We start from the raw sequence: 13,448 nt of genomic DNA, 5'->3' as shown, positions 1-13,448 counted from the left end.
ATACTGCGAAATAATGGCCTCTTTTTTTTTATTTTAGGACCAGTGATAGGATTAGGCTTCTTCCTGCAGGTCCTCCTTTTAGTGACAGAATAATCAAGAAATGATGGTGGTCACTTCATAGAAGGAAAAAAGGAAGTTAGATAAGTGCGTTGATTTGCGTGTGTGCGTGCGTGCGCGCGTGTATGTGTGTGCGCGTGTTTGTGTGTTTGTGTGTGTGTTTGTGTGAGCATATGCGAGTATATGTGTGCGTATACGTATGTGTGTGTGTGTGTGTGCGCGCGCGCGCGCGTGTGCGTGTGTGTGTGTGTGTTTGTGTGTGCGCGCGCATGTGTATAAGACCAACACTTCCCAAGAAGCGAACTCATCAGTCTACCCACGTGCTTCTTATTAAGTTTGCTCGCCCACCTACACTTGCCGAGTGAGCGTTCTCCGTGACCAACGTGTCTCTCCCTTGGTTAAACCCTCAGTCTCGTACAGCAGCCAAAGCCTAGACCGCTGGGCCAAAGGGGGCCCCGAGTGTCAGATCAACAGGCAGTTATCCCGGAGACAAGAGAGTGGATAGGCTGATTGGGGTGTTGGAGGCTTTGAATCGATCGTGTAATCACGTCCGCTCTTGGGTATTGGAGGACGTGGGGCAGTTGTTAACTATTTCGGAATCCTTAATTAAGTGTGGGACCTTTCGTAACAGACATTGTTGTCTTGTGTAAAAGTCCTGTGTCGTATTGTATTGCAATGCATTTCTCCTTTTGTCACAACAGATTTGAAATTCAGGCTGCTCTCCACAGAGAAAGCACGTCGCTACACTACAACGCCACCTTTTTTTTTTTTTTTTTTTTTTTTTTTTTTGCATTTTTCCTGCGTGCAGTTTTATTTGTTTTTCCCATCGAAATGGTTTTTGCTACATAATTTTGCCAGGAACAACCCATTTGTTGCCGTGGGTTCTTTTACAAGCGCTAAGTGCATGCTGCACACGGGACCTCGGTTTATCGTCTCATCCGAATGACTAGCGTCTAGACCACCACTCAAGGTATAGTGAAGGGGGAGAAAATATCGGCGGCTGAGCCGTGATTCGAACCAGCGCGCTCAGATTCTCTCGCTTCCTAGGCGGACGCGTTACCTCTAGGCCATCACTCCACGTCAGTGTCCTAACTTCTGGAACCTATTCCAACGGCAATGTTCGTCCATAGATGAAAATGATACGTCCATTGGTAGATGTTGACAGTGGTTTTCGGCTGTATTTCGAGGGTTATTGTTACCAATACTTTTTTGTTTGTTTGTTTTTGGTTTGTACAGATTCAGTCACAACAACACTAACGTGAAGCCATCTTGCCAGGTCTTGAAAAAAGTCGTCAAAAATAACAGTTTGTGTAATTCAGAGTGCCGTTCTATCCCGCAAAACATGCGAAGGTAAACCAAAATGCATGGTGGTTTGAGACGATATGTGTAGGGTGGTGTTCACAATACCGATCATTTCGTGAAGTATTATATTCTGCCTAATTTCTGGTTAGAAAGGTCGATTACACAAAACATGCCATTTTTCTCATACTAGCATTGCGAACTGCACGATTTTGTTCTTTTGATAAGTGTCTCTCTGTGTCTGTGTCTCTGTCTCTGTCTGTCTCTGTGTCTCTCTGTTTCTGCCTCTGTCTCTCTCTGTTTCTGTCTCTGTTTCTGTCTCTGTCTCTCTGTCTCTGTCTCTGTCTGCCTCGGTCTCTCTCTCTCTCTTTCTCTCTCTCAGTATTCTCCTGGGCCCCAAAAGAAGGACGTGAATTGTGCGATAGTCCGCCAAGCGTGAAACAGGGCTGCCTGATGTCTCCTTTGATGTATTATTTTTTCACTGCCAATTACCGAATCGGCCGAAAAGATGACAGCCAAGGGCATGCACAGGGCTTTCAGCTCTGAACTGGGTAACAGGAAATCGCCCTTCTCTTGTTTGCAGATGATTTGTTTGTGTGTGGGGGGGGGGGGGGGGGGGGGGGGGGGGGGGGGGGGGGTCTTTTTGGTTTGATCCAGTTCAAGTGGTTTTCAAAAGCAATTGAATTATTTCCAACGAGCGTCCGAATCGACGAGATCTTTTTTTAACTACACGTTTATTCATGCCTGAGCGCAGTGGTTCATGTTGTGTGTGTGTGTATATATATATATATATATATATATTTGTATTTTGTGCGCTGAGTGCATGCTGTACACGGGACCTCGGACCACCACTCAAGGTCTAGTGGAGGGGGAAGAAAATATCGGCGGCCGAGCTGTGATTCAAACCAGCGCGCTCAGATTATCTCGCTTCCTAGGCGGACGCGTTACCTCAAGGCCATCACTCCATATATATATATATATATATATATATATATATATATATATATATATATATATACATCCGGTGTTTTTTTAAAAATGTGGTAGTCTGACAAAACAAAGAAGTAAACTTATTTCTTTAGGGTAAAATGAACTGATGTCGTTTACAGTTACAAACATCTTGGTTTTACACGCTAACAACCAACATCGTCTTTTAAAGGACTGGATGTAAAAAATAAAAAATAAAAAAGCAGCTGTGCTTACTCCACTACCATCGTGAAATAAAAATTCGTTTCGTTTCGTTTAATTAAGTCAGCATGCCGGACGAGCAAGACCAAAGTCGCTGAGAGCTTGAGAACAAACCATGGGCATAAGGTAGAATGGATATATCTTTACCTTCTGTATTTTTTTGTTTATCGAGGCTGGTGTTTGTATATGTTTTGTTGTTGTTTTTTTAGCTCAGGAGACGACGGAAATTTCCACTCTATTGAATCCTTTCACTGTTCGCATGCGAAAGGCTACTAAGTGTTTGTCCCAAGTAAGACTATGGGGATGTAAGATAAACATTATGTGAAATTCATATGTAGACTCATACATTTGTGCATATCATTTCCCAAACCAGATATTTAGCTTTCACATCTAGTCGTACACTATTGATTTAAAGTATATTTCGATCCTCTTAGAGGATTAGAGTACTGGTTGTATAACGGAGTCGAACTTCTTGTTATTATTGTTGTTTGTTTTTGTGTTGCTTTGTTATTGTTTTTTTGTTGTTGTTTTTTTGTTTTTTGTTGTTGTTGTTTTTTGGGGGGGGTTGTTTTGTTTTTTTGTTTTTGTTGCTGCTGTTGTTTGTTGTTGTTTTTGTTTTGTTTGTGTGTTGTTGTTTTTTGTTTGTTTTTTGCTCGTTGCTGTTTTTGTATGTGTGTTGTTGTTCTTGTTTTTGTTTTGTTTTGTTTGTTTATTTCGGGTTTGTTGTTGTTTTGTTTTGGGGGTTTGGGGGCTTTTTTGTGGGTTGTTTTTTTGTGGGGGGGGGGGGGGGGGGGGGGGGGTGGCTCTGTAAAGATTTTTTTTAAACGGGTCACGGACCTATGACTAACTCTTGAGCGTGCGTGGACGTGTGGGCATGTGTTTCTTTTCGTTTTTTTGTTTTTTGTTGCTTTTTTGTTTTGTTTTGTTTTAGTTTGTCTCTGCCAGCCCCGTGAACATCAGTGTAAACAGCATATCAGCAACCTGGATTTGAACGTTTGGTGTTCAATGTGAAGATAGTGGTCCTGGAGGATTCCTGAACCGAGTCACATTAATGACGAGCTTTCTTTCTCTCAGTAAAGTGAGATCTTAATGGAGTCCTGGGTTTGATCAATGACAGCACTTGTTTGCGTCTTCAGTCATCCCCAAGGGACAGAGAACATTTGGAAAACTAGTGTCACGTTCAGACCCCACGTCAGCTTGAGAACGGTGAATAAATTATTGTATACTTTTCTCAAGATAACATTCACTCTTCTCCAAAAGTAGTATCCCTACTCCACCTCCCCCCATGACAACCGACTATGTTTAGTTGAAGTATTTGTGGCTCTTAGGAGACTTGTTTATAAAAAGGTCGAAAATCAGATGTAGCAGAGATCGGTATGAAGCATACGGAGAAGCAGAGGGTAAACTCTAAAAGCATTTCGTCATGACCCGTGGTCCAGTATTCTATCGATGATACGATAAACCAAAGTTTACTGCATGCACCAAGAGCACCGAAAGGAACCCGAGGCAACACGTGAGATTGACCCTGGGTGGCAAACTTCTGCTGAGTAATCCACTTTGGTGATAAAACAAAAATGCACTTTCAAACATAAAAAAGAAAGAAAGAAAGAACAGAAAAATACGGAGAGGAGTCCGAAATATTTGCACAGAGAAATCTGTTTGTGACAAGAAACCAGTCCTGACCCATCCAATCCAATCTAGACAGAGAAGAGAAGAGACAGGAAGAAGAAGAAGAAGAGACAGAGACAGGAAGAAGAAGAGGAAGAGACAGATACAGACATGCAGACAGACCGAATGAGAACCTTTGTGAGTGAGAGGCGGGGGACAGTGGCAGAGTAAGACAGGCACGCACAATGAATCACTTCCGCATTCACAGTCGGCGCACGAAACTCGAGGCGGTCTTTCCGTTCCTACTACACCCCCTGCTCTAGCCTCAAAGTACCCCCCTTTTGAATTTTACCCCGGGGTCATTCTGGTACTAACCTCGATCATTTGCGGTCATTTGCGGCTGGAGATGGACCCTTCGAGCTGGAAGTTACCCTCTTTTTTACGAGTTTTTAGGAGTAAGGTTAGAAGAATGGTTAAGAGACTCATCTGCCAGTACAGTGTCATCAAGGGCCTGGGTTCAAATTCCGGTCTCGCCCTTACTCCCAAGTTTGACTGGTAAATCAAACGGAGCGTTTAGTCATTCGGATGAGACGATAAACTGAGGTCCGCTTGGCGCGCTGATAAACAGCACGTGACAACAAAGGGCTTGTCCTCTGCACTGAAAAAAAACCATTGATCGTACAGCTCTCGCACTGCTACAGGCCCAACTGTAAGCTTTTGTCTATCTGTGATACACGCCGAGCCTTTGGTGGGAAGGGTTCTGGTGAGGGTGGTCTTTGAACCACCTTATAGCGATATGACGGTCGGATCACGACAGGAAACCCCAACCTTTCATTCGGGTTTACTGAAGTTATTCACAAGCACTAACTCATCCACACATGTCAACCTGTGACTTCAGAAAGGGTTGTTGGTTTTTTGCCTGTCTTAATCTGCTCACTCGGGAATGAAACAAGAACCGCCAGATTTAAAGTTTAACCCTTTACAAGAATTATTTGCATGACAACCACGAATCAGAAACGAAATTCTGGCATTTCTTATATGTTTTGTACAAAATGCGAACGCGGTCTGTGTGTGTGTGTCTGTGTGTGTGCACGGGTGCGCGCGCGCCTGTGTGTATGTGTTTGTCTTTCAGTGTGTGTGTGTGTGTGTGTGTGTGTGTGTGTGTGTGCGTGCGTACATAGAGCGTGCATATGTGTGTGTGCTCGCGCGTATAATGCAAATGTGTGCAAAACTCTTCTGCTGTTAAATCAAGTGTGTGCATGTTGCCAACATTGAGAGAAAATATTTGCACGAACGCGCATGTGTGTGTGTTTGTGTGTGTGTGTGTGTGTGTGTGTGTGTGTGTGTGTGTGTGTGTGTGTGTATGTCTGTGTGTGTGTGTGTGTGTGTGTGTGTGTGTGTATGTCTCTGTGTGTGTGTGTGTGTGTCCATGTGTGTCTGTGTTGAGTGCGTGCTAGCGCACACATTCACGAAACAATGTCAGCGTTAATATAGACAACCTTGAAGGTTTATATGTATAATTTTGAAACTTTATAATAGTTTTAAATAACTTTGAAAACTTTAACATAGTTTCAGCGCCGAGCACCGACACAACCTTGGCAATCGATGCCAATGGAACAAGGGAATCGATGGAAATTTCAGACCAGACAGGGTGAACATGGCATCATTGGGGGAACAACCATCCTCAGTATTATTGACCATCATGGAGCGAAAGAAAAGTTGTCTTGGGTTCTTATTCTCCCTTCCAAGACCTCCTTTTTACGGTGACTCCAGTTTTGTTTCCACCCCACAGTCACTGCCATACCTTGGGTTTTTTTGGTTTTTGGGTTGTTGTTTTTTATCTCTGTGTATTTTTTTCGGTGGATTCAAGGAGGGCTGTAACAAGGGTGTCGTTTGCTCGGGTATACCATTTCGAAATTGACACCCACTCGACCTAGCTCCAAATCAGATCGATTATTATTGTCTTCAGGAGAGCGTTCAGTGCAAGCAGGTTGGCTTTGGCCAAGCGGTAATTCGTCCTGGCTTGGAAGTCGGTGTTTACAGGCTGGAGTCCTAAACACAGACTGGGATTTTAACTCATCCCCCCCACCCCCCACCCCTCCAACCCCACCCTTCCAACCCCACCTCCCTTCACTTGAAGGCCTTGAGTGGTGGGCTGTGTGCTAAAGCTTTACAATGGATGAAAAGCTGCTACAGATTATAAACAACTTGGTAGCTCCGTTTTTTGTTTGTTTGTTGTTTTCTTGTTTGGCAAGGGTTGTTTTTGTGTTTTGTTGTTGTTGTTTTGTTTTATGTGTGTGTGTGTTTGTGTTTGTGTGTGTGTGTGTGTGTGTGTGTGTGTGTGTGTGTGTGTGTGTGTGTGTGTGTGTGTGTGTGTCTTTGGGACATCAATTTCCAAGCCCATTTTCAAGCTGTTCGTGGTGCACGAGAGTCAGAAACAGCAGTTTATGCTTCCCTTGAGTGCTGTAGTCCGTGTCACGTTCGTCCATAGTGACGTCACTGATGAGGTCATCAATAGAAGGGAAATAACTCGCCGCGCACACACACACACACACACACACACACACACACACACACACACACACACACACACACACACACACACACACACACACACACACACACACACACACACACTCTTGATTTTATTTTTTGTTTTCATTCCAATTCCGCTTGTTGTGTAGGTGTCCAGACTGATGGCTGACCAACAGATGACCATGGCCACCAACATCATCAGCACGTCCACCCTGCCCCCCTCCTCCCCCATCCTGACAGCCATGTACAACACCACCAGCAGCAGCGGCAGCACGACACAGGGAGGAGTAGGAGGAGGCGAAGGTCCGCTGACCATGCAGCAGTACTCCATGGGCCAGCTGATGACCACCTTCGCCCCTGCAGGGGTTCTGGCTGAGAGGATCGTGCCGCCCGTGTGGTACGCCCTGGGCTTCCCGGGCAACTCGCTCTCCTGCGTCATCTGGTTCGGCGCCCGCATGCGCCGGAACAACTCCTCGGCCGTCTACCTGGGCTCGCTGGCCCTGTCGGACCTGAGCTTCCTGCTCCTGCACCTGCTGTACAACCTGCACACGGCCTGGGGCCACGCCGTCTACAACGTGCCGGGGGGCTGCGAGCCCTTCATGCTCTTCTTCTACTTCCCGCAGTACCTGTCCGTGGTGCTGGTGGCCGCCTTCACCGTGGAGCGCTACGTGGCCGTCTGCCACCCCTTCCTCAAGGAGAAGCTCTGCACGGTCCGCCGGGCCTTCCTGGTCGTGCTCCTCTGCTCGCTCCTCTCCTTGCTCCTCTCCTCCGCCCAGACTTACATCTGGACCTTCCACCCGCGCCTGGACTCCTGCAACTTCCGCGAGGGCGCCAGCCGGGGCCACGACCGCAGCTTCATGAACATCTGGAACTGGGTGGTGGACATGACCGTCTTCGTGGGCGTGCCGCTGGTGGTGCTCGTCTTCAACGGGCTGGTGCTGCGAGAGATCCTCCGGCTGTCCCGCAACGGCGTCATCAGCCGCCAGCAGAGTCAAGGACGCGGGGGAGGTGGTGGTGGTGGGAACAGCACCGCCTCCACCCTCACTCTGCTCTCTGTCAGCTTCTTCCTGATCATCACGCAGGTGGGTTTTTTTGGGGGCGTTGATTTTTGTTGTTGTTGGTGGTGGTGGTGGTGGTTCGTCCGTTATTGCGTCCGTCCGATAAGTCCTGTTAGTCTTGTCATTAATTAACCTAACGTCTATAATCAACCTAGCATCTATTGGTTGGTCATTATTTTAACGTTTGTTTACTACAGGTTGAGCATTAATGTAACGTCTGTTCACCATTGACTGGTCATTCATTCTACATTGTTTTTTGTTCTGTTTTGGTTTTGGTTTTTGATGGGTTTTTTTATATTTATGATTGGGTAGTCATCAGTTAAACATCTATTCACTATTGGTTGTTCATTCATTAAAGGTTTGTTTTACTACAGTTTGGAGCATTGATTTTTTTTTTTTTTGGGTTGTTTTTTTTTCTTCTTTTTTTTCTTTTTTTTTTTTTTTTACTAATCATTGGGTTTTCATTCACTGTTGGTTGATCATAAATTTAACGTTTGTTCAGTATTGACTGGTCATTGATTAAACGTCTTTTTTTTCTTTTTTTTTACTAATGATTGGGTGGTCATTGATTTAACGTCCATTCACTATTAATTGGTCTTTTATTCAACGTCTTTTTTTTATACTAATAATTGGGTAGTCATTCTTCTTCTTTGTTTGTGGGCTGCAACTCCCACGTTCACTCGTCTGTACACGAGTGGGCTTTTAGGTGTATGACCGTTTTTACCCCACCATGTAGGCATCCATACTCCGTTTTCGAGGGTGGGTGGTCATTGATTCAGCGTCTATTCGCTATTGGTTGGCAAATAATTTAGCGTCTATTCACTATTGGTTGGTCATTGATAATGGATGGGGCATGAATTTAACGTCTGTTCACTATTGATTGGTCATTCATTCAATGTCTTTTTCTTCTTTTTATTTTCTTTTTTTTTTTTCTTTCTTCTTTTTTTTTTATTGATGATTGTGCGGTCATGAATTCAACGTCTATTCACTATTGGTTGGTTATTAATGTAACTTCTGTTCGCTATTGATGAGTCGTTGATTTAACGTCTTTTTTTTTTTACTAATGATTGGGTGGTCATTAATTTAACATCTATTCACTATTGGCTGGTCATGAATTCAACATTTATCTACTATTTGTTGGGCATTAGTTTAACGTCTGTTCACTATTCGCTGGTCATTAATTAAACATTTTTTACTAACGGTTGAGTGGACATTTAACGTCTATTCACTAATGGTTGTTCATTGATTTAGGTCTGTTCACTGATTGGACAGTCATTAATCAAACGTCTATTCACAATTGGTTGGTCATCGATTTAAGGTCTATTCGCTATTGGTTTCTCATTAACTGAATTTGTTGTCACGATTGGATGTTCATTAACTAATCGTCTGTTTACTATTAGCTGATCATTGGTTTAAAATCTGTTCACTGTTGCTTGGTCATAATTTAATGTTAGTTCAATATTGGTTGGTCATGAATCCAGTGTGTTTTCACTTTCGGTTGGTCATTGATTTAACGTCTGTTCACCGCTGATTGGTCATCCGCGTCTGTTCACTATTGGTTTGTCATTACTTAAACTCTCTCCATACGAACGGCGAAAGAGACGACGTTAACAGCGTTTCACCCCAATTACCACCATCAAAATATTGCAAGCGGAAGGCTCTTATACTGAAGAGATGAATGTTGACAAAGAATACCACAATTCTGACGACAGAAGCTAAAGGTTGGGTCATTGAGACACCCACTGGACATCCGAGGGGTCTGTGTAGAGGAGAAGAGAGGGCTGGCCGTACTGAGTGAGTTAACGTCTATTCGCTGTTGATTGGTCATTAATTTAACTTCTATCAACTACTGGTCGGTCATTGTTTTTTTTGTTTTTTTTATTCACTATTGGTTGGTCATGAATTTAACGTCTTTTCACAAAGACCAGCCAGTTTGAGGATTTGGAGTCAGTGTTTTCCGTCACCTCTCTAGCTGCCAGTCAAGGCCAGTTAGTCCAGACCGACCGACAGGGATAAAGTGATTTTAGACGACGAAAAAACAAAAGTGTTGTGCATGTGGGTATGTGTGTATGAGAATACGGTCGAAATTTGTAGCATTACATAATGATGTGACTGGAAAGAGAAAATTACAATGGACAACTGAAAAACTGGGAGAATGGAAGTAAAGCAAAAGAATCGAACTAAGTAAACATAAAATTCAAAACAAATCATCAAATCAAATAATCAAATGTTTGAATATTTACAGATGATTAGCTCTTGGGCGTTTGGATAAGCTAACAAACACAGATTCTCAGGATAAAGACGAAGAGTTGCATATTTTTGTAACTGACATTTTGGGAAAGTAAGAATTCGAGACTGGTTATTCTCCCTCCGCACAGGCACACAATATCCCTGGTATTGTTTGTTTTGAATGCGTCAGTTTCCCAGCTACACATTAGTCTTATGTTTGTTTGTTTTTATAACTAATGCTGATCATTTACTGTGTTAATGTCAGCCTTTCAGCATTTTTTTTTTTTTTTTTTTTTTTTTCAATTTTTTAGTAAGATTGTTTGAACATATCCCAAGCAAAAGTTGTGAACAAGACATTCTTGTTGAGACAAGAGGGAATCGTATGTCATTTAGATTATGTTCCTTGTCTGTGACTTCGTCATGTTTGTTGTTGTTGTTGTTGTTGTTTACAGTGTTCAGCGCAAATAAGCATATTTTACGTGGAAAGGCGTTCTTCAAATGACCTTTTTTTTCAATTGTTGTCGTTATTATTATTATCATTCGTCTTCTTTTTCTTCTTCTTCTTCTTCTCCTCCTCCTTCTTCTCCTTCTTCTTCTCCTCCTTCTTCTCCTCCCTCGTCCTTTTGCTCCTCATCTCCTTCTTCTTCTTCTCCTTCTCCTCCTCCTCCTCCTCTTTCTTCTAACTCTTCTTCTTCTCCTCCTCTTTCTTCTACCTCTTCGTCGTCTTCTTCTTTTTCTTCTTCTCCTCCGCCTCCTTCTCCTCTTTCTCGTCTCCCTCCTCCTCCTTCTTTTCCTCCTCCCCTCTCTCTCCTCCTCCTTCTTACTCTTCTTCTCTTCCTCTCCCTCCTCCTCTTTCTTCCTCCTCTCTCTCTCCTCCTCCTCCTTCTTCTTCTCCTTCCTCTTCCTTCTTCCTCCTCTCCCTCCTCCTCCTCCTTCCTCTTCTCCTCCTCCTCCACCTCTCCCTCCTCCTTCTTTTTCTTCTTGTTGTTGTCGTTAACTATCATCATTATGACATCATCATCACCATTCTTTGCTGTGTGGTGTGATGGTGGTGGCGGCAGGTGACGGCCACGGTGGTGAGCAACCTGCAGGGCGCCTTCCCCACGGGGGACTGGGAGCTGACGGGGGAGGAGGCCCGCCAGGACCCCACCTGGGCCTCGCTCTTCACCTACGTGGCGGCGCGCAAGATCATCGAGATGGCCTGCCTCTCGCACTACGCCTGCTACTTCTGCGTCTACTGCCTGACGGGCAAGCACTTCCGCCGCGAAGTGGTCTACCTGCTGACCTGCCACGGGCGGCTGCGCTGCCTGGACCCTTGCCTCCGGACCCCTTCCGGTCAGCGCCACCGGAGGGGCGAGCGCTACTCCATGGTGTCCAGCAACGGGCACACTCTGGCCACGGACACCTGCTCCACGGCCTTCACCACCACCATGTGAGACAACTGCTGTGTCGCTCGGTCTGTCGATCTCTCGTTGCAGCCTGTGTTCGCGCGTGTGCACGTGTGTACTGCTTAGTCTCGTTTTGTTTCTAGTCTGACCATTTTGCTTGCAGCTGATTTCTTTCGTGTGTGGTGTGGTGTCCACTCTTGCTCCTGCTGTTTGTTGTTCGACACTGCCCACCTCCCCCACAATGACCTGGACGGATCGGTGGGTGGTGGTTGAACCTGCCTGTTGTTCTCGCATTGTGGAAAGCTTTTATCTGTCAGCAGAGATCGCAGCACTGTATATACCGTTCAGCAGATATCGCAGCACTGTGTATATCGTTCTGAAGAGATCGCAGTACTGTGTATGTTTTTTTTCAGCAGAGATCGCAGTGGTGTGTATACCGTTCCAGCAGTGATGGCAATACTGTGGATACCGTTCTTCAGAGATCACAAAGCTGCGTATACCGCTCTCCACAAAACTGCGATACTGTATAAACTGTTCTCCAGAGATCGCAGTACTGTGTACACCGTTCTGCTGAGATCACAATGCTGTGCATACTATTCTCCACACAGCCACGACACTGTGTGTACCGTACTGCACAGATCGCACTGTATCGTTCAGCAGAGATCTCAGTGCTGTATATACCGTTCTGCTAAGATCACAACGCTTTGTATACCGTTCTCACCACAACCACGACACTGTGTATACCGTTCTGCACAGATCGCAGTATTGTGTATACCGTTCTGCACAGATCGCAGTATTGTGTATACCGTTCTGCAGAGAATCACGACACTGTATAACGTTCTCCAGAGAATCACGACACTGTATACCGTTCTCTATAGAATCACGACACTGTGTATACCGTTCTCCAGAGAATCACGACTCTATGTATACCGTTCTGCAGAGAATCACGACACTGTGTATACCGTTCTACAGAGAATCACGACACTGTATATACCGTTCTACAGAGAATCACGACACTGTATACCGTTCTGCAGAGAATCACGACACTGTATACCGTTCTCCAGAGAATCACGACACTGTGTACCGTTCTGCAGAGAATCACGACACTGTGTATACCGTTCTCCAGAGAATCACGACTCTATGTATACCGTTCTCCAGAGAATCACGACACTGTATACCGTTCTCCAGAGAATCACGACTCTGTGTATACCGTTCTCCAGAGAATCACGACACTGTATATCGTTCTCCAGAGAATCACGACACTGTATACCGTTCTCCAGAGAATCACGACACTGTGTACCGTTCTACAGAGAGTCACGACACTGTGTACCGTTCTACAGAGAATCACGACACTGTATATACCGTTCTACAGAGAATCACGACACTGTATACCGTTCTGCAGAGAATCACGACACTGTATACCGTTCTACAGAGAATCACGACACTGTATACCGTTCTCCAGAGAATCACGACACTGTATACCGTTCTACAGAGAGTCACGACACTGTGTACCGTTCTACAGAGAATCACGACACTGTATACCGTTCTGCAGAGAATCACGACACTGTATACCGTTCTGCAGAGAATCACGACACTGTGTATATCGTTCTGCAGAGAATCACGACACTGTATACCGTTCTGCAGAGAATCACGACACTGTATACCGTTCTCCAGAGAATCACGACACTGTATACCGTTCTACAGAGAGTCACGACACTGTGTACCGTTCTGCAGAGAATCACGACACTGTATACCGTTCTGCAGAGAATCACGACTCTGTGTATACCGTTCTTCGGAGAACCGCGACACTGTGTATACCGTTCTCCAGAGAATCACGACACTGTATACCGTTCACCAGAGATCACAACGCTGTGTATACCGTTCACCAGAGATCACGACGATTTGTATACCGTTCACCAGAGATCACAACGATTTGTATACCGTTCTCCACAGAATTATGACAATGTGTATACCGTTCTACAGACCTCAGAACACCTGAGTATACCGTTCTAAAGAGACCAAAATACAGTGCATACCGATCTGCAGATATCCCAGCACTGTGTACACCGTTTGGCACAGATTTCGA

The 13,448-nt window shown here is 44.8% G+C and overlaps 1 protein-coding gene across 3 annotated transcripts in view; it reads left to right on the top strand.

Annotated features, from left to right (window-relative positions):
- Positions 1 to 12,258, top strand: part of LOC143282540 (uncharacterized) — a 232,482-nt gene extending 220,224 nt beyond the window's left edge. For all 3 annotated transcript variants that reach the window (XM_076588216.1, XM_076588218.1, XM_076588217.1), the window contains 2 exons: positions 6,837 to 7,769; positions 11,036 to 12,258. In XM_076588216.1, coding sequence (XP_076444331.1) covers positions 6,849 to 7,769; positions 11,036 to 11,410 — 1,296 coding nt within the window. In that variant the 5' untranslated portion in view covers positions 6,837 to 6,848 and the 3' untranslated portion in view covers positions 11,411 to 12,258. The remainder of the gene's footprint in view (positions 1 to 6,836; positions 7,770 to 11,035) is intronic.
- The last annotated feature ends 1,190 nt before the right edge of the window (positions 12,259 to 13,448 follow it).

The sequence above is a fragment of the Babylonia areolata genome, chromosome 5 (genome assembly GCF_041734735.1).
Source record: "Babylonia areolata isolate BAREFJ2019XMU chromosome 5, ASM4173473v1, whole genome shotgun sequence".
In the NCBI taxonomy this organism is placed as follows: domain Eukaryota; kingdom Metazoa; phylum Mollusca; class Gastropoda; order Neogastropoda; family Buccinidae; genus Babylonia; species Babylonia areolata.
The sequence above is the reverse complement of the archived record's forward strand: the minus strand, read 5'-3'. Positions and strand labels throughout refer to the sequence as shown.